The following is a 21,431-nucleotide window of genomic DNA, read 5'->3' as shown; positions in this document are numbered from 1 at the left end:
CACTTACACCACTAGATGGCGCAACAAGCAGCTCCACGCACACTAACTCATGAATGAATAATGTGTGTAGGACTTTTATGAATGCACTTCCACTAATTGTAGTGCCTTGATCATAAATCTCTCATTGAATGAATAATTGGCCTTTAGGACTCTCAGGGGACCTCAGCGAAGAAGGTTCATCTGTCTATATATCTGGTTGTTTATTTATCTATCTATTGCCAAGCAGGTTTTGGAATAACGTGTGATCATGTTGAGAAGAGTGAGGTTTTTGGTGCTGTGAGAGACAAGGCGGCAGACCGAGGGAAATATCTATCTGTTCGTCCGTCACTCTGGGTCTTACAAAAGCCCCTCCATAGTATCTCCGTGAAAAGTTACATTGACTTTCAGATTCCTTAAAACTGAACTCAATGGCGATTTGAAAGCTTCTGTTTAGATTACTGGGAAGATGTACTTTACAGTACATTGGGGAAAATGCGGTTTTCTCTGCAATGATGAAGGTAACGCATGCATGCTTCCCCGTATCGCAACACCGTGTATAGAAATACCATCGTTCAACTCAAATGAAAAACTCTCCTCGCGCTCATTCCGGTGCGTCCCCGCCCACAAAAACGACATGTTCTGTTAAAAAAAAAAAAACGTTGCTCGAATGCATGAGCACTTATTCATTCACTGGAGACACACGCAGAGAAGAAGGGGGGCGCTGGGAAGGTGAGGGTGTCACGTGGTGTGCGGAGCCAGCCAATCGGCAGTAAGTGCGCATTGCGATCCTGTGGAGAGGGCTTGTTTTACTGAAAGGTCGGCGGTGATCAATGAGCGAGCGGAGCTGTCCGCGGTGCTGAAGTAAGTTCGCGATGGACCGACTTCCAGCGAACGGAAACGCATTCATGCGTCCTGTTTTTAAAATAAAAGCATACACGAGTAGGCGTGTTAATATTATCGCACTCCCTTGTATATGATTTAAACTCGCCCCCTGCAACTTTGCGGTTGTTTCGATCCTTTATTGTTGTTTGGTGGATGATGTAGAGAGACGTTTTAACGACTCCAACGCGACTGAAGCGATCCTCGCAAGCAGACTGCGCGGCTCTAGCCACAATCCCCTTACAAATAGGCCAACAAAAACATAACTCATACACCGCAGTCCCATGACTAAATGTGTTTCTGCTGCACACGTCAGGACGTTTGGGTGATTGGGTTTCAGCCCTTTGCTTTATGCCTCCACTGCCGCTCAGTCTAGTGCAGTTGGTGGTGTTTCCTCGGGGTGATATAACTCTTTTACTCCATTAATAACGCAGCCACCACCGGCTCACATCAGCCCGGGCCACGCGGGTGCTATACAGGCCTGCACGATCACATGATCACCGTGTAAATCAGCGGGGACAGCGAGCCACGTGTGTTTTCTATGGAGTCAATAAATGAGAAATCATTCAGGGAATTTATGATTAGCCTTGGCTCGGCTGTTGTGCAAGAGGTAAATTACACCTGTGACCGTATCGCACAACGCAAGGTATGTACAATTATTAAACATGTGAACGGACGTGTTAATGCTCTTAATTTACACTTTTAAGATGTTGTTATTTTGTAGGTTTGGAGATTAAAAATATATAGGTCCAGATCTCTGTAAAGGTCTATCAGTGAATGCATGATCGCAAATTAACAAAAAAAAATAGTGATTCAATTTAGGCCGGGGCTTTACATCTCATGGTTTTATGACGTCGAGGCAGTTGTTTTGGTACCCCACCCCCCTCCTCCAGACCCCCACCCGTACCCAATCGGAGCCTCCGCTGGCATTCTACCGGAGCCGAAATGGGTCCATTCATGCAGCGGCTAGGTCCTCCCGTAAGTACCGTAACGCCCTTCGTCGGGTGCTCTGTGGTACCCGACTGCTGCTTTAAACGGCAGCACTGATGACATGGAAAGCCCATTGCAGCTGCAGAACGAATTCTTCCCTGAGCAGCAGTTCCAGCACTGTAAGTACCAGCACTACTGCGGGCGGGAGGACAGGATCGGCAAGAAGCACGACCAACGCTGCACCTGCAATAGCTGCACCTGTGATGCGAGAAAAAGCCTCATCTTTCGCGGGACGTCGCCGACTGCTCTGGGAACTTTAAGGACACCTTCGGAAACGTCTTCGAGGCAAGGTTGCCAGTACAGCGTTTGCGAGTTCACACCCTCCAGTCATGGTAGTTCATCCCGGCATCATCCTCCTCCTCCTCCTCCTCACCCTCAGCAGCAGCAGCAGCAGCAGCATTGCCGCGATCGGCAGCGGGGCAGCCTGGGCAGCAGCCACAAAGACAGTAACTCCAACAATGAAATAGCCATGAGCAGCTGCAGATACAACGGCGGCGTAATGCGGCCGCTGAGCAACTTGAGCTCGTCCCGCAGAAACGTGCACGAGTTTGATTCCGAGTCGCAGCCTCTGCAGCCCATCTCGGCCGCGGATGCGTCGGACACTTTGGTATCCAAGCCGGAGAATAATTCCACCACACTGATGCCTTACGCATCGGGAGACGGGGCGGGCGGCTGCGGCCACAGCGGCGGCAAATCGGGGAAAAAGAAGAACCAGAACATTGGGGAGAAGCTGGGACACAGGAGGGCCTTGTTTGAGAAACGGAAGCGGCTCAGCGACTATGCTTTAATCTTCGGGATGTTTGGGATCGTTGTTATGGTTATAGAGACTGAACTCTCATGGGGAGCTTATGGAAAGGTACGTATATACATGTGACTCATGGAGCGAGTCGTTGGAAAACTTCAGCCAAAGGTCTGCCGTCACTTTAAATAAGTCCAGGCTCACCGCAAAGTGGCCCATGTTGCCATTGTCACGTGCAGGCCAAAAGGCCCACTGCTCTCCAACCACCCAATAGTACAAAGTAATATCACATGTCATATGTCAGTACACCTTAAGAAGCTGAATTACCATTTCCATGTGTTGTTTTCCAGATGTGTGACATGTAGGCTAACGGAGGGCTGGTTTACATCAGAATGTGATTTCCTGTCGTGATGTTGTGGGTTGTTTGGCTTTAGTGTTGTTGCTCTCTTCCAGGAGTCGCTGTATTCATTAGCGCTAAAATGCCTGATAAGCCTTTCTACAATCATTCTCCTGGGCCTGATTATCATATACCATGCGAGAGAGATCCAGGTAATGTTGTAACACTTTTCTTTTTCTTTTAACTGTTGGTGTTGAAGGTTCAGCGGCAGTCTGCTTTAACAACAGATGTCACATTTAACAAATGCTCAATCAAATATTGAATTAACAAATCTTTACAACTTTATAGGGGCTCCTGTTTGTATACTTGATATGTTTTCGCATTTTAAGATTAGAAAAAGAGATTTACTGACTGCACAAAATCTATCAAATTAAATAACTTAATGTAAAAGCAACTTGTATTGAGTTTCATCAATAGAATATTTACTCTTTATCACAGCATCCATCATTACAAAGCAAACATGTTTCATCTTGTTTAAAGATTCAAGGTTTTTAACATCCTTCTTCAATTACTTCAGACTTGTAGAGTGATAATGACCTTTTTTATAAGTTCATTACACATTACACTCCTCAAAGGGCTCAGTGGATGAGTATAGATCTACAGTATTAGTATGTTCTGACCCTTAGACAGCTGACCTTGCCTCATACAGTTCTCACTGCTCTTCAGGAGTTGTGTCTTTGTTGTACAGCCTCAAGATGAATTGAGCCACTTTTTGCATTCCTGCTGGGTGGGCATATGTTTACCAGAAAGCTTTCATTCATGAGATACTTTCTTTTTTCCATAAAAACCTACTAGAGAAGACTTCACTTGAAAACAGGCAAAACTCTCGTAAAAATCATCAAATCGCGTATTTCATCATATTATTGTTTGAAATCTGGCTTTGGGGATTCTTTCAATGCCTTTAACAGAATTGTGAGAGCTTTTCCTCTGCTCTTATTCTAGATTGAGAATATGTTTTAGCAGAATTACAAAATATTACATTTTAACAGAACATGAGGTGTAGCTTTTGCATTCAAAGTATTATCGGCCATTCATCCGCCTTTCCAAGTGCCAGGGGAGTATCAGTCATTGAAACGGCCCAACAGTAAAAAGATTTGCCCCCTTCAGATGCCTCATCGTAAACCTTTCTATGAGGGATGATAGCAATGCACAGATAGCATTACCATATTTCAATGTATAAAGAGATGTTTCCATTTCCCTGTTGGACAGTTCAAAGTTGCTCTTTATAAATTAGAAAGCATCTAGTAAGTTAACGTGAGTATCATGTTCATTCTTCCACACCTTTTACTTAATCCTGTGTAAATTATTCAATTCATAAACTGATCTTTTTAGCCTCTTGATTGTCTTGACGTTAAATAATTTATTGATTTAGTGCATTTTTCATCACAGCAGGGTTCCATTGGTGGCTGGGTCGGCGCAATATTTACGTTTATGGTCTCTTTCCAATGTTGAAGTACTGGATTGTGTGAATATTTTAACTTTTCGGTGCAGCAGCACATCTGGATGGGTAAATATGATGACACACGCAGTTTTCAAAAAGCTTGAAGTCTCGATATTACACACTTCAATGGCAGTGAACCAATATGCTTTCACTACAGGCAAGCCAAAGTTTCTAATTTTAAAACAACATTTCCTTGCGTTAGTATAGCTGCACATTTACCCCACAGGAAGGCTGTTTCAAACGGCTTTGATCCAGACCTCTCTGACAGTCATGTGTCAATGTCGAAAACGTTCACCACTAACCCTTCTCTTCCCGATAAAGGTTTCTTTTTTGCAGACCTAGAAAACATTATTAAGGCAATTGTTTGCCCTTGATTGGATTACGGCAATGCGCTTTTCATCACACAAATCCTCTCCAGAAATTATTGATGTACAATTTATTCAGATGTAAAAGCCTGAACCCCTAATGTATCAAGTCCTCTTTGAAATAAATCAACCAGCCAGTATCTAGTAACCTATTTACAGTAAATCCAGTTCATAGGGTTTGCTTCAACTTCCAGCACACCAGCTGCTCCTTTGCTTTTTTATTTGATAAAAATATAATTTGACATCATATGTGTTGATGTGTATTGGCTCAGCTCTATTTTATGTGTGCCCCCTGCCAGGTTAAAGCCATGTCCTTCAAAACGTACCCTTTCCCCGAGTTTGTAAGATAAGCTTAAAGCCTGCTTCATCAATTTAGTATTGTCAGACTCACAATGGACTGAATATGAGAGAATATAGAAAGAACCAGAAATAACGTTTGATATTCAACACATTCGACCTCTTTGCCAAAATATGCGTGCAAATATACCTACATTACCCACAATGCAACGTGCCCTCTGACAATGTGGTTGTGTATTCAGGTGCGTTGAGCTTGCCTCGTGCGGAGACGAGAGTAGGGATGAATTGTGAATTGTGGCTGCTTCAAAATGAAAAATGCTATTTGACTCCATATGTGGTATTATCCCCATCACACTGTTTGGTGAGTCAGCATGATCAGATCTCCCACCTTAACCTTTGTTTATAGACTCTATAGAAGAATGATGAAATATTTCCTCTCCACTTCTGACTACTTTAACAGATTGTCTTCTCTGACTCAGACTGTCCCCTCTCATTTTTATAGGCTACAATCAGCATACGTTTTTGTTTGAATCCTCTTTTATACATTGATGTTGTGCAGTATTATTCTGTACTTCTCCTTCAAACGTTATCAGCCGGATTCAGCCTCAACCAAGTTCTTTTTTTTTTTCTAACCGCTGGCGATTCGCCGGGGGACTTTTTAGACTTTTTTTGAGTTTGCTGCGTCGGCAGGCAGCGACTTACTGTACGATGTGAGTGGAAATGGAGGTTAGAGTCTGTCGGTGCTTCATGACTTTGATAAGTCCTTGTTGAAGTCCGATATGAGCTGCGAGCCTCTTCCTGCTATCGCTGCTAAGATGGTTGATGAGTTCACCTAATTCCCAACAGACAGAAACTGACATCTTGGATGTTTTTTTTCTTCTTCTCACATCAAAGGCTCCCTGCTGACGGGCTTTTGTGTGAAGGCCACCGTTGTGTCGCTGCACCTTGTGATGACAGCTCGGCTGAGTGCTCTTCAACTAATGCAAGATCCTTCCGGGTCTTATCTGTCTTTGATGTGTGTTTTTTGGGGATAAAGGGCGGCGCTCGTTTTTCACAATTGCACATTATGACATTTTCCAAACTTTGCAAAAGATAAAACGGCAACGATGCCAAGATTCTGCCAGTGAAGTCGAACTCGGCCATGCCTGTCAGTCTGCCCCTGGGTGGTGTGTCTGTGTCAGAGATATGGTCAAACTGCAGGAGACGCGCTGCATTTCTCAACAGCTAAATCTGTCCTCTACCTGAGACTCCAGACTGGAGTCAGATAACCACCTCTCGCTGGTGACCTCAATGTTTTCACCCAACAATACCGGCATCCAAGGGCAGAGACACTCGGGATCCCAATGAGTTGAGATACCTGTAAATGATTCATTGATGGCATCTTACGAAGTTTTGTCCTGCATTCGACTTTAAACGCGAAGATGCTTTTTAGGTGATTAATGCTTTGGGCTGCATCAGCAGCAAGAAAGTAGGATTTGTCCAAGCTTTTACTTTGGCTCAGAGTGGCTTTACTTTGCTTGCACAGAAGAATTTGTATGCAAATGTGAGCCATTCTGTAATTTCAGAAACAAAAGCAAATCAGTAACAGCTCCGGATTTACTCAGCAAAGTGGCCTTTTAGTGGCTCACTTTGATATCATAAATAAAGCATTGCATCAATGTCTAATCGGACAGAATGCCTCAACCTCATTCACTAATGAGATTGAGCGATTTCATCCTCAGCGACAAGATATATGTTCCCATCTCCACATTACACAGATTAAATATTGAGCCGGACTCCATTAGTTATATTGAGCGTCGTGGAACCAGTAACCAACCCAGCTTACCATCGCAGGTGAACTCCCCCGAGACTACGCAGTGTAGACGCAGGGCGGCCACAGGCGGACATTGATCCAAGGACATATTCGGCTGTATTGTCTCTTGACCCGACATGAATGAAACTTCCCCATGACGAGAACGGGGGCGTGCACTCTTACTGATTAGACTGTGCACGGCGTCCTTCACAAAACAAGTCGAGAGGCGCCACTGACTGCTGGATCTCCCCTCAAATCATCCTCATGAACGTGTACTTTGTTGTCACTGAGAGGAGGCCATTTTGGGGGAAGACATGAGATTTGGGCCACATTGTTTCCTCCTTCCTGTATCTCAGTATGCAGAGCGCTTTGATTTGCCCTGGTTGTGATTTTTTATTCACGCTGTTTGGTGAGAGCAAAGTTGTTTCTGCAATGAAATGTTTGAAGGTTTTCTTTGGCTTTAATAACTGCACATCAGTCCTCCACTTTGGCCCAGATGGGAATTTCTTTTCATGAAACCTTGTGCGAGAGAGGGTGAAGCCTATATCAAATTTGGTGACGCACTATGACGGTAAAATCGATTGTTGCCAGTGAAATGTTTAAAATAATGGATGGATTTGTTACAGACATTCATGTGTCCGTCAGGATTGAGTCTAATAACTTTCAATACAAAACGAGCCAGAGGAGGGGGTTTTCTACCAAAGCCGATGGATAACGGAGTGGAGCCGGATCTTTCCTTAGTGCTGACACAGCAATGTGGAGGTGCTCCAGCAGACGGGTTGCATGTTAGCTTTATTCACGTAGCGGACATTCATGCTTTCATTGACAGAGAGCCATCCCAAAATAGGGAAAAATCAAAGTGCTTATAGAAATGTTTCATTGGAGGGTTTTCTTGTTATTTGGGTGAACCGGTCCTATCTGTGTCTGAATCAGCACTAAAATGTAATTTAATATTAATAAGGTAAACCTTGAAATTGATGATCCTGATTAAGCAGATTGTGTTTCTTCGCCGTTATTCTGGAACAATAAAACTTTGAAGAAAAATGTATTCCTTCTTCATTTTCCCCTCTTGTTGTAGTCAAATACAGGGTCCGTTTTTTTCGAGGGGTTCCAGTTGGCAGTTTCGGGGTTGTCCTGCTTTAAAATGCATGTGTCACATTGGTGATGGCCAGACTGCTTCTTTGCACTAATTCTTTAAAGACACATTTCAACTGTATTTAAGTGCGTTCACATCTAAAATCCATTTACTTGCTTTGTTTAAATTATTTGTCACCCTCCCCTAACTAATTTAGTGTCCCGTTTCCTTCACTGTCCTTTCGGCTCTCCCAGTCCTCAGTATTACATTTTCCCAAGATTTAAAACCGTTTCCTCCACTACTCTGTCATTACTGTTGGTTCGGCTGCTTGCATGGAATATTTGATGCTGTGAGGTAAAGGACACATGAGTATTGTATTTCAGGCAGACCATTAGCATAATTGCTTTTACCCACCAACTAGACTTTCCTATGCAACCTGCGTGTAAATGTTTAATTAAATTGTTTTGAGGTAACAAACTTTGTAACAAGCCTTTGACAGGGTCGGTTTGTCGTCTAAAATGTAAAATAAAACGCCGCTCGTGCCGCGTACAAACAATTGATTTAGCTCCTTTCAGGGCTCTAATTCTGTGGGTAAGAAACCGCAGCAGAGTGGAGTCCCAGCTTGTGTTTCCATGTCTTCATTACAGTCACTTGCAAAGCGAGCTAGAGTTACTTCTCTGACAGATGTCAGTTTGTGAAGAGAGCGTTGCTCACTTGATATGAACAACTGCCTCTGAAAATTGAATTTGTCTGTTCTCTGTGTTTTGGGGGAAACTTTCCTTGTAGCCATTAAATGAATATGAATGAGCTGCAGCGGCTCGGTGGCTCAGTTGGCTTGTTTGTGTGCAGACCCGTGTTGGCAGCGGCTTGTTGTGTTTGTGTTGTAATGTGCTGGCTTGTTGACAGTTGATATTTCTTGCACAGTGGCCTTTGGACATTTAATTGGATCAGAAGCTGTATTAAACGTACTGTCTTTGCTGCGCCGGGTTAAGTGAAGGTTTTTTGTGTTCGAGCAAAGCCGGCTGCTGAGCTGTAGTGTCAGAGGGCCTTCGAAGCTGTCGAGCTGGAGTGTGTGGAGCATTCATGTATGTCTGGGAGAGTAGCGGCAGTGCTACGTTATTGCCTTTTTATGTGCATTCTTGGTCTTTAGGGGAGGACAAAAGTCCTGCTGCAGAGACGTGATTGTTGTTCTCTGCATGTGGGAAAACGTACCGTTATGATCCACACAAAGCAAAAAGCTGGTTTTATCGTACATGCTGCTGAAAAAGGATGAGATTAAATATAAATATGGGCCATGAAAGAGTTAAAACATTTATTTTAACCATCATAAATCTTAGTAGGGAGAAACAAAGTGGAAACTGTAGACATTGAATATTAAAATCGAGCAGAAGTGAAAGACAAACTGCCTCATCCGTAAGCAAAAAACATTGCACTGCATGTTTTTATTTGCATTTTTAATCCAGAGAATTACTGAACATAGTAAACTTGATTACTAAGTATATTAAGGAGGTGTCAAACTCAATGTAATCATGTGCAGTTTTTCCCTTATATAGAGGCTCCTGTTCTCAGGGCGAAGACTGCCGCCAGGAAACCTCGCTTTTATTTGCTGACAGCAACATTTTGTAAAATATCTATCGCCAGTTGTGACGAGCTGTACGCCAGCAGAGCACCTTGGGCTGATGGAGCGGATCGAGCAAGAAGAGCTGTGAGGGAAGTTCAGTATCGCCTGTGAACAAAAAAAGAGGAATGATTTAAGACATTTGGCGAAGTGAATACAATCTTGATAGCATTTAATCTGCAACCCGTACCTGCTTAATATGAAATGGCCGGGGGTCACTGCGAGTCATGTGTTCGTTAGCTGGAGGTGAACACACAGAGCAGTAGATCTTCTGGCCGGGTGAGATAACTGTAGATTGGATTGAAAGTGTTGAGGAAGAGGGAGGGGACGAAGAAGGAGGAGGGAACAGCAGAGGTGACCAAGGGACGGAGCTAATGACGAAGGACAGGGTGGAGAAGAGTGATGAGGGCTGTTGAAATCCTCCCCCCAATGAACCCCCACGTGGAACGGCCTACCTTCTGGTCGAGGTGGCCAGGCGATCAGAAGCTGACGCTAATGTGGAGACGGCAGATGTTCTCATCAGCGTACGGCTTTAAAGCTGCTAATGTAACACTGTTTTATTCAAGGAGCCCGAAGGCCGAGAGATAAACTGTGTGATTTCCTGTCTTACTTTACATCACATATTGCGTTCATGCGTTTTGTTGTTGCGTTTTAGATGCCAGAGCTCAACGAGATACCTCCAAATGTTTTGTTTTGTTCAACCATAAGTCACATCTCATTCAACAAGCTGGGACCCAAAGAATAATTGACAAGTATTCTGCTGGATTTGCCTTAAAAGTCTTCGTATAACTGACTAATCGTTTTAGCTCTAACTTCCTACCTTCCATACAGCCAACGCATTTCCTCCATTTCACTTTTTATATGGAAACAATCCCAGAAAATTCTTAAACCTCAAGATTAATCAACATACGATTTTTTTATCATACATAAATTAATAGCAACAAAGGGTTAGCCGTAAAATATGTATAAAGCACAATATCTTTCCTTGTATTTTGTACGTATTCTAAGTTGTGATATTCATTCTTGCAACCTTCATCAGATATCTCTATGCTTATCTATGCTTTGAAAGAGTGTAGCGTCCTGGCTTTATCACATTGGTTATTCATTATGTTCTCTAAATGTTTTTTGAAGCAGAGTAGATTTTACATTTATAAGAATATATTAAGATAAAGTTTTGTATACCATTTGTCTTAGATAGGCAACGACATGGGGAAAATTAACCACCACGGTCTTCAGGAAATGTGACTAAAAAACATGATTTAATGACTGAAGGCTGTTTGTGACTTATTGTTTAATGGTTTCCTCTAGCTTGCTGTGTCACCATGATGGAAATGCTACCGTCCACCGGCCTCACTGTGCCCTTCCCCCGCAGTTATTTATGGTGGACAACGCAGCCGATGACTGGAGGATAGCCATGACATATGAGCGCATCTTCTTCATCTGCCTGGAGATCCTGGTGTGCGCCATACACCCCATCCCAGGGAACTACACCTTCACCTGGACGGCCCGCTTGGCCTACTCCTACGTGCCCTCGAAGACGGATGCAGACGTGGACATCATCCTGTCCATCCCCATGTTCCTGCGGCTGTACCTCATCGCTCGCGTCATGCTGCTGCACAGCAAGCTCTTCACGGACGCCTCGTCACGCAGCATCGGTGCGCTCAACAAGATCAACTTTAACACACGCTTTGTCATGAAGACCCTCATGACCATCTGTCCCGGCACCGTGCTGCTGGTCTTCACCATCTCACTGTGGATCATCGCTGCATGGACTGTGAGAGCTTGCGAGAGGTGCCTGGATCCGTTTCTCACGCTATGCAGCACTGCTCAGCATGAAACATAGATAAGGCATAAAAATAGAAAACGTACACAATTGATCGCTCTCCTTGGGTCTGAACTTCAAATAAAGAATAAATGATTATATAATATTATAATTGATTAAGTGATGTATTATAATTAAAGTACTATATTGGATTTGTTTTATTTTTTCAAAATGAGAAAATGTGATTAGGTGAAGCGTAATTGATCGGGTGCAGAACGATCAGTCAACCTATTCCATTTACCATTTATTACAGGTACCACGACAACCAGGACATAACCAGCAACTTTCTAGGAGCCATGTGGTTGATCTCAATCACATTTCTTACCATTGGATATGGGGACATGGTCCCAAACACATACTGTGGCAAAGGAGTCTGTCTCCTGACTGGAATTATGGTGAGAAAGGCAGGCTGATATTAACATGAAGCCCTAATGTTTTTCTGAAAATAACACAAAAAAACAGTAAGTTTGATTTTTGTGCTTGTTGTCATCTGTGTTATTTCCCAGGGAGCTGGCTGCACTGCCTTGGTGGTGGCCGTAGTGGCAAAGAAACTGGAGTTAACCAAAGCTGAAAAACATGTCCACAATTTTATGATGGACACCCAGTTAACAAAAAGAGTAAGTGAAAGCTCCCAAATCCGGATTAGGCATCGCAGATCTTTCAACTATTTTCATTGTTTAATTTAAATGTGACACTTTTTCCTTGCACTTCAGGTGAAAAACACAGCTGCGAATGTACTCAGGGAGACGTGGCTCATCTATAAGAACACCAAACTGGTGAGAAAGATGGACCACGCCAGAGTCAGGAAGCACCAGAGGAAATTTCTCCAAGCCATTCACCAGTAGGTACCTCGCTCTCCAGCCCTGACCTCGTCACCCATGCCGCTCTAATGTCTTTTATCCCGCAGAATATTCGCTTGGTTCGCCGATGCAACACCAACCTGAAATCTGACTTGTTTGACACCTGTAGCAAAGAAATGTGTACATGTGTGTAATGTTGAATAATCTTGTACTTGTTTAACCTGACTCGACTAACTTTGCAGATATGATGATATGTCGGCCTATTTATTCTGCATCATGAAGAGTCATCGACATATTTATGTGAACGGTATTCACTGTTACACTAGAGGCTCTTCTAAGTGGTTCATATCAAAGGAAGTGTCAACTGGCATTTTCCTCTGTTTGAGGTTTGGAGAAACTTGACAGAAGCTTCTGAAATTGCAGAATCCACAGCGGTATGATATTGATCTCCCTCTCGCTCACCTTTTGATGTCAGTTTGACTCTCGTGTGTTTGGTTCGCTGTAAATCAGAAGTCGGGCTGACACGTGGTTCTTTTTTCTTGTGGTTGGTCGGACACTGAACTGTCAGCTAGTCTTTTAGTGGGTCTCCAAGGACTCCCAAAGTGCTATCTAAAAGTATTGATTTTACCCTCACCTCCCTCTTGGTTTTTCTTCGACTTAGAGTGCTTTCGAGCAAATCCAGGTTTGTTGCTTTTGTAGTGTTATGCTCAGCTAAAATGTCCCCTATTTGTATGTTTGTTTGCTTTCTGTGGGTTTATGTACAGCCTTTGTGGCCTGCAACTTTGATTTGATTTGCTAATTGGATGTCTATTTTTAACACGGTTGTAGAGATAGCGAAATACACACGTCTTATCTTGTTCATCCGATTTGCAGCAGTGATGACGGCGGCTCATGTTCACCTCCTGAAAAGCCCAATGCTGGAAATACGTCTGGGCTAAATCTGTATAGAACCAGAATCAGTGGTAAAAAAAGTCACGTCCAGCTCTGTGTGCAAGGACATCTACTCAGCGTGGTGCCAAAATCCTCTATTTCTTTTACTCTGTGAGGTGTTGTACCTCACTGGCTTTATCTTTCAGGCTTTTAAGTATTGTTTGCGGGTTGGATGGACATGAATAGCAGAACAGGAAGCGGTCCGATAGCAAGCCGGTCGCTCGAGTGGAGAGTTGGAAAAGTCCTTCAGCCGTCCCTGACCCGTCATGGGGCGACAGCAAACATCAAATGAAATATCATTGTTCCCTTTTCTTCCGGGTGAAGCGGTGAAATACTCTAAATCACCGTAAAAGGATGCGAGGTGTAAACAGTTGTTCCATAGAGCAACAATAGACACTTTGAACCAATACCCGCGTCGGTGAAGGTTTACAGGGAGTTTGTTTTGATTTACTTTATTATTCCTGATAGGCGGGACTTATGTGGAAGAAAGGGATTAGAATAAGCTGCGGCTAGCGCCCACCCAAACGCCGGAGGAAAAGAGTCACGAAAACAATAGTTGCAGCGGTCCAGAGGTCAGGTGACCGCGTAGAGGCGAGGGTTTCCGGGAGCAAGATTTCAGCCAACAGATTTTGCCGTCTGAATATGTTTATCTGATGTTGTAATAATTCATTTGTCTACTTCATGTTTCCTTTTTTTCCTGTTTGTATCAACACAATGCAATAGAGCTCGGAAGTAAGTCTTCGCCTCACACGTAGATACAGACCTGTTGTGTGCATGCTAAAGAGAGCTTGTCCTTGAACCCAATAATGTGACTAAAAAAATTACACTCCCTCATTTGATAAGTGAAATTCATGCCATGGAAAATGTGGTAGTTTGCGGTGATTGAATGGTTTCACACGACACAATCATAATGTTGCCAAATTATTTCTTTCCAGCTGCGACAAAGGTTTTTGTTAGATGTCTGTTTGACTGAATAGTTTGTAAATTCTATAAAATATACATTAGTCTTACATTTTTTCCTTCAATCTTCAGGATTTTGCCAAGAAAGCTTTAGAAACGGGCAAAAGCATTTTTTTATGTCTCTGTATTGAACTTTCTAAACACATCCACAAATGAATATTAAGTGAATTTCAATTATCGGTGATGGAGGGTGTTTTTCTTTCCATTTCTGCATGGATGTGATGAGAATTTGATCTTTAATCAGAAAGCCACTGATTAAACTCCAATCAACAGTGCTTTCACATACCGAAGGATGACGACTAGAGATCCACAGGAGACCCTTTATAAGATTTATCGTATCCCTCAAGTCATGTTACACAACCTAGCAGTCATGTTCACACAGATTAGAGCTCAGGGTCATCTTTCGGCCTGTGGAACCAGTGTTACGCCTGTTGCTGCTTTTGCGGCCACATTTACCATTGTTCTGTGTTGGATGACGCAGTAGCAAAGACTCTGAAATGGTGTTATCATGGCTGGTAAACGGCATAATAACACGGATATACAGCTGCCATGCATCTCTGCACTACAAGGGGTATTGGCAGAGATGACTGTATATGCAGTCACCCCTGAGGTTTTTTGGCCTATCACACCACAGGTATGATGTTGCACGCATGCAACCAAATGTCTTGCTGCGTGATTTGTCTTGGGCCATTACAGCCGCCCCCACCCCATCCTCCGGGACCTGTCTCTTTCCATCTACAAGGTCGGGAATCTTACCGTGTGGCAGGGCAGTCACTGCTGGTTAGCTATGAGATGAGAGGATTGGAGACACAGGAAAGTGACCCGAGAGGAAGGTCAGGGTGAAGCCCGCAAGCAATCCAGTTTGAGCCCTGGAGGCGGCGATTGTGACCAACGGCAAGAGGCTGTCAGCGGGGACAGGAAAAAAAAAATGACAGGCCGCAGAACGGGCACCATCTCTATTACACTGAAAAGAAATTACCATTTGGTTCCACAATGAGGTAAAGGGAGGTCATGACAAAGAAAGCAAGTCGAGACGGTAAAAAATATGGTGCAGCACTAACCGAGATTGCCTTAACTGATTTAGTGGGGTATTAAAAAGCTTTGCCTACTCGTTTTCTAGTGATGAATAGCAAGCAGATTTAGAGTGGCCATTGAAAAGGAGAAATGCCCATGAGGAGTGATTGACTAAGGGAAGGAGAAGCATGAGGAGACACATGAGTCCCTCCTTGTCCTGACCTTAAGCTGCGCAGTCCTTTGACCCCAAATCAAAGCTGTTAGTCATCCAACTGTGAAATGTGTCATTTTTAAGGTCTTACATTAACTTTAAATGCCTATAACCCTTCATCATTTTAGATGCCCTCGTCTAAATTTTGATATATCAATAATAAAAGTGCAATAGTTTTGTATACAGAGCCTGATTTGACTGCAGCATTTGGTTCCTCGGGTTGTCAGGATACCGTCCTCTGCCTGTAGGTTCTTTAAGTGACTCCCGTGGCACCCTCTGTTGGTCCAACCTGTCATCTTCACTCCACATCTGCCTGTTTTCAGGAAACTGAGAAATGATCGAACATTGCATGAGAATGAATGCATCTCAGCTAATGATCAGACAACTCCACCCTCAAGGGCCCCTTCAATCCCTTCACTATCTTCATTATTGTTGCCCCTCAATTCACGCTAAACCTTGCAATCACCTCAAATTGCATTCATGTCTTAGTCCGTTACGGGTGTTTTTTAAATTTATTTTTCAAAGCCAAACCATTTTCAAACGTGCCAACGAGATGCTATTCTGTGTAGTGTGCCGAGTTTAATTTAGCATGCGTGGGTGATTCCGGAAAAAAACCCTCTTTAATATCTGGGAACCACGTGTGGCCGACACTTTACAATACTGCTTAGTTGCTGTTTTTGCCCCCCGGAGACTATGAGTAAAACAGGCTTTAGAAGCCTAATTAAACAGGAGATGTGAATTATTTAAGAGTGTTGTATGAAGAAGGCACGCTATTTTTTGCAGACTTTACAAGTAGCATTAATTAATTTTAATAAAGAAGCTAGCCATATGTTTTCTGTCAATGAGAAAAATGAATCTGTTTGAAGTCATGTTTGATTTTCTATTGAAACTCTGCAAAGGAGAATGATTCAGATATGCTTAGATGGCTGCCTTCAAAAGAGGAAGAAGAACTTTATTCTCTATGTTCTATAACTATTTGATATTCGTGGCTTTGCGAGTGACCCAGATGTACAATCTGACACATAAAGATGCTGAAGGACTATGAGTGTGCCTTGTTCCTTTATTATATAGTTGATATTGGTATTGGTTGAGTTGGACAGCGAGCTGGTCTCAGTCTCCTCGGTGGCAGCTCTCTCTTCTACACATGCATGCAGCTCAACCAAACAGACTGACCCCTGCATTCTCTACACACACCCTGTGCATGTCCTGGGAGTGTTCCCCGTGTGTATGCCTTGTGTGTGCACAAATCTAATGACAAAATTCTGATAGCGTTAATTTATTGGGTTCTGAATGGTCTTGTGTTCAGATTGAGAAGTGTTAAAATGGAGCAACGCAAGCTGAATGACCAAGCAAACTCACTAGTGGACCTTGCTAAGGTAAGCTAGACTTACAGTCTACTGCTGCATTGTACATTAGGACACGCAGCTGATACGTTTCCTTCCTTTGTGTGATATGCAGTTCACTGCTGAATTAGCTGTTTTTTCTAATATAATCAAAGTCTACAGGTGTCAAATAAACAGACAGCGGGATTACAAATACATCTGTTTGATGTTTCAGGTTGTCTGCACTCACCTGAGATTCTGATTTGGGTTTGAAATAATAACTGCATTTCATTTCACAGCGTTAATTGCTATCCCCAGGAAACTTTCTCTGCAGAATTACTAAATGAGAGTGACAAGAAACCCCCCCTTTTGTCTCTAGCATTTTGTATTATCTGATGGTTGCCTCCAGATGCTCTAAACAGACGCTGACCAACCTTAGGGAAAGACCAGGCAGCGTGCCAGCCTCACACTGCAGAAGCAGTAACCTGGGAAGGGAGACACTCTGTGATCTGATGATTCAGCCAGAAGTAAAGGCAGAAAGGATAGAAAAGCCGAAAAAAGCTTTGACATTCAAACGCACAGCACAGTCAGACGGGATACAGGCCAACGGCTCATGAAAGGTATTAGCCCAGTTAATATTTCCCAAGCTCGGGGTGCTGTAAATCGCAAGCGAGGGTCGGGGATGTGACATTGGATACACGGTGGCTCAAAGCCACTCAGCCGCCTCGGGATTCGTTGCTGTAAGAGTCTGTTGCCATGAGAGGGCAGAGCAGCTTCGCTCTTGAATGCTCACGGTGGAAAGATGGAGCCAAACCGAGCTGAACATATCATTGGCAGCTGCGTGGCCACTGCAGTGCAATGTGAGATCCCTCTGAACACAATGTATCCCCTTAAGTCGTTATCTCTTCCCCGGTCTAGAATAGACTGTGGCCCGTCTTTTTTCTTTTTTTTCTGACTCAAGCGACGCACTGCTAGGGTGAATTACTTCTTTCTTTCCACAGTGTTTTCTTCACTTTGCTGCTGAATTAAACATTCTCAAATAGCTAAACTGCTTAATCAAGCTGCAGTTTGACATCTCTGCCACTCTCCTTTGTTTTTCCCGCATTGTCTTGTCCAGAAAAGGGCAGATGTTGTAAATTTGTGGTTTTACTATGCAGTTCAAATGCATCGGCTTATATTGTTGTGCAACAGTTTCCTCCTCTATTGATGATATTATTTCCTTTGGGGGGAATAGGCTACTGTTCATCGTTTATAGTATTTCACACCATCACTTCTTCATCGTTTTTTGTTAAATTTTACGATCTACAGATGAGGCCCAGACTCAGTTCAGCTCCACATGCAATCAATATCTTAGAAAGATAACACATCAAACATATTTCAATATTTGGTTAGCTTGACATGGGCTGTTAAAATGTTGAATTGCATTCATGAGCCACTGACTTATTTACGCATGACAACAAGTAAAGGATTAGATTAGTGTTTATTTGAGTAATACAGTGAAGCCCTTGTCTCCAGCAGCCACCAGGTTCCACGTTGTCAGTGCTACTTTAATTCTCCCTTATTCAAATAAACAAACATTATCCCTGCCTCAAATCCGAAGAGGACAAGGTGGGTGATAGATGGCGTCGCTTCCAGGCTGCCAGGGATTATTAGTGCTATGCTGAATAATGCCTCAGTAACTGCCCTCCAGCAGCATCGCCGCCGCACCTCATCTGAAATGTTACATGGATTTATTTGGATTCTGCCAACTTCTCTTCCGGGCTAACCCTCGGGAATGAAAAGGAAGCAGCTAAAGTATATGTACATTTAAAGGTCTGTGAGCAGATGGTTAAGGGATCAAATGAACAGCAAGCACGATGCAAACTGCGCAAGCACCTTTGCTGTCTCAAGGTCACCGGTTAACGTAATCTGGTCTGCATGAAAAGTTGTAACTCAACATGTTCAACTGACCCTGATGATGAATTTACTCTCTTCTTGCTAGGAAATAGCAGCCAATGAAATGAATAACCTGTACTCTGATAGCACCATAATAAAGGCATTTAACATATAGAATCTCATGTGTCCTTTTGGCTGGATTTTCAGGCTGATCGCAATTTTTTTTAAACGACTGCATTTTATAATGGATGCTCAGATTATAGGACAGGTTCACTTTTTTCTTCTGACAAACAGTTGGTAATGGCTGTTCTTTTCCTGTTTTTTTCATATAAATTAGAACTGAATGTGTTGAAAATGAATCTCACAATGCAAAGCTCCTATTCTTCCACTTCATCTCTTTTTCAGAATAAACTCTTAATATCGTATAGTTATCAAGTTAGTTGAGTTTTTAAATTGTTAATAATGGATAAATACAGTATTTTCATGTTGTTTAACACAAAATACACCAATTTGGAAAATGATCATGTAAAGTGCTTTCCCTCTCTCCTCTTCCAGACTCAGAACATCATGTATGACATGATATCAGACTTAAATGAGAGAGGAGAGGACATGGAGAAGAGGATCGCCCTGCTGGAGACAAAGCTGGAGACTCTTCTGAGTAACTTGCAGGCTCTTCCGGGACTCATCAGCCAGGTCATCAGCCAGCAGCACAGGGACTTTCTGGAGGTGCAGCTCCAGCCTTATGACAAACACAGCCCTGAGCGCTCACAGTCAGTGTCCAGACGAAGGTCGTCCTCCACAGCACCACCCACCTCCTCGGAGAGCAGCTAGAGTCCAAGGAGAACGCCTCCACTGAAGACTTTTGCCATCATATGGCCAAGTCGCATTTATCGTAAAGCCTTATGTTTTCAATAAGTATTATTCAAATTCTGATGACAGAATCCAAGATCCGGGGACAATGCATTTTAATGGATAACTTCATGCTGTCGTTTGTTTTTTATTACCTCAAATGATGATGTTATCCTTGCTCTGGTGACACAAACAACAAATAACGCCGCTTCCCTCAGTCAAAGGCCTATCGATGGGGGTAAGATCTGAACTCCACTCCATCTCTATGCAGAGAGAGCCAGTCTTAGGGGGCAAGGTCACCACGTGTGAAACTATTGCACTAAAATAGTGCTTCTCACAGACTGCTGGCTTGATTCAGTTGCCGTATTCTTCAAAGCAAACTATGAAACCACTGAGAAATCAGTCAGGAAGCATGACAGTGTTTTAGGGGGAAAGTGCTGTGTTTGATCGGCTGGAGTGAATTTAGAGCAGACAGCGGATGGAAATCGCTCCTGCACACTGTCACTCAGAGAGAACTTGAAACAGCTTGAAATGAAGGGGGAAAAGCATATATATTTTAGGTTAGAAACAGCATCAACTATAGCGGTTTTCTTTTGCAGAGTGCCCCTGTAGAATGAGTATTTTTGGGGCGATGTTGCAAATAATTTAATCCTCTAGTCAAAATGAATGCATCAAAATCTGTACTTGCACTTACTTTTTAATCAATGCACTTCAATGCTGACTGACGTATGATATAAAGATGCGTTATAAAAGTTATAAAGAACCTTTGAGATGTTTGGGCATGGATTTATTATTGTCAATTCTCAAGTTGTGGCTAGTGTTGAATCAAGTCAAAGCCCTTTTTAATTTTCCACAGAGAAGCATTAAAAAAGACCTATAGAGGTCTACAGAGATGTATTGAGTGATTCTAAACTTAGTAATTATCCAAATTCCCCTTGTCTTGCTTTGTCTCACCTCCTGTCCTTCCTTCCTGTGCTATTTATGCTTGCTGTCGCCCCTGCTGGGCAACAACAGATGTTGAACAACAACTCGCTGAAACCGTATCTACCTTTTAAAAAGAAAATGCCTATTTTTATATATTTTGATGAGGACAAGCACACCTCCCACAGCTAAAAAACAATAATGGAGATGTGTGAAGTGACAGATTCAGCATATCTAGCACATGGTTTAATACTTGTGGACTGGTGTAAGGTACAAAATGTTGTCTAGGTTCTTTCCTGAACTTTATTAGGATTATTTAGAAAATTGCATCACTATTCAGATTGCATTTATTTTTTACAGCAAATGCTTTGGATGACGCTGTTGGCTAAGCTGGAAGAGCAATATTTAAAAGCTGGTGAATCTACCCACAGTGGCTGGAATGTATTAGGTTTAGAAGTTTCAACGTTAATCAAATTAGGATTTTTAGATTTGATTTAAGTATCCTCCATGGCCTCGCATAGAGTCTATGTGTGTATCAACTGTGTGAAAAGCCCTGATGTAACCAATACACCCTCTAAACATTCAGATTCATAGGAGATCATTGAATCAGCAGCACTGATCTTCAACCAGCGCAGCCACTAACCAATAAGTCAAGCCAACGGTCAACAGAATGACAGATGTCCAGTCCACAAACTTCAGCAACATAGAAACCAATGAGAGATTATACTGTATGCGACTTAAACAATAAACAATTAAACATGAAAAATATGCAATTTGGCTGGACTGAATCCTTTTTTATTGTGTGACAATTCATATTTAATCGAAATTAGTTAATTATTTGCGCTGGTCCGGTCCATGGTCTGTCTTAAGGCTCTTAAAATAAGTCTGGGGGAGTTCTTTAATATGATAGAAAGGCAGAAACAATATAGTTCTTGGCCCTCGGGTATTTGGAAATGTAACGTTATAACGTCATACGCATCTTAGGTGGAACGGCTAACTATTCACAAACATCTCAAATCTGTAATAAGGAACAAGACACTTAACGACACATTTTGTTTTGTAGGCCTTTTTTATGTTATTTAATTGAATATTGAAGTGATTGCATCTGTAGAATAGTGCTGTAGAAAGAACAATATGTGCCACTCTTAGTAATGT

At 42.7% G+C, this 21,431-nt stretch overlaps 1 protein-coding gene across 5 annotated transcripts; it reads left to right on the top strand.

The window, feature by feature from the left end:
- Nucleotides 1–804: 804 nt before the first annotated feature.
- kcnn2 (potassium calcium-activated channel subfamily N member 2) lies at nucleotides 805–21,043 on the top strand. Of its 5 annotated transcripts, none has more exons than XM_062558849.1 (8): nucleotides 805–2,704; nucleotides 3,044–3,136; nucleotides 10,945–11,363; nucleotides 11,648–11,789; nucleotides 11,901–12,011; nucleotides 12,108–12,235; nucleotides 16,616–16,685; nucleotides 19,062–21,043. In XM_062558849.1, the coding sequence occupies exons 1-8, from the start codon at nucleotides 1,910–1,912 to the stop codon at nucleotides 19,335–19,337; spliced, it is 2,034 nt and encodes a 677-aa protein (XP_062414833.1). In that variant the 5' UTR covers nucleotides 805–1,909; the 3' UTR covers nucleotides 19,338–21,043. The 5 variants fall into 5 exon arrangements, with proteins under 5 accessions (XP_062414833.1, XP_062414832.1, XP_062414834.1 ...); XM_062558848.1 differs by having other exon boundaries at nucleotides 3,041–3,136; XM_062558850.1 differs by lacking the exon at nucleotides 3,044–3,136.
- Nucleotides 21,044–21,431: the final 388 nt, after the last annotated feature.

Source organism: Pungitius pungitius, chromosome 18 (assembly GCF_949316345.1).
Source record: "Pungitius pungitius chromosome 18, fPunPun2.1, whole genome shotgun sequence".
In the NCBI taxonomy this organism is placed as follows: domain Eukaryota; kingdom Metazoa; phylum Chordata; class Actinopteri; order Perciformes; family Gasterosteidae; genus Pungitius; species Pungitius pungitius.
Note: the sequence above shows the minus strand (reverse complement) of the source record. Positions and strands in the feature narration are given on the sequence as shown.

What these genes read in the sequence shown, in the direction of transcription:
- kcnn2 (XM_062558848.1), top strand. Translation starts at nt 1,910, where the DNA reads ATGGAAAGCCCATTGCAGCTGCAGAACGAATTCTTCCCTGAGCAGCAG. An exon ending in GTCTCCTGACTGGAATTATG is followed by an intron (nt 11,790 to 11,900) that starts GTGAGAAAGGCA and finishes GTTATTTCCCAG; the next exon opens with GGAGCTGGCTGCACTGCCTT. An exon ending in ACACCCAGTTAACAAAAAGA is followed by an intron (nt 12,012 to 12,107) that starts GTAAGTGAAAGC and finishes CTTGCACTTCAG; the next exon opens with GTGAAAAACACAGCTGCGAA.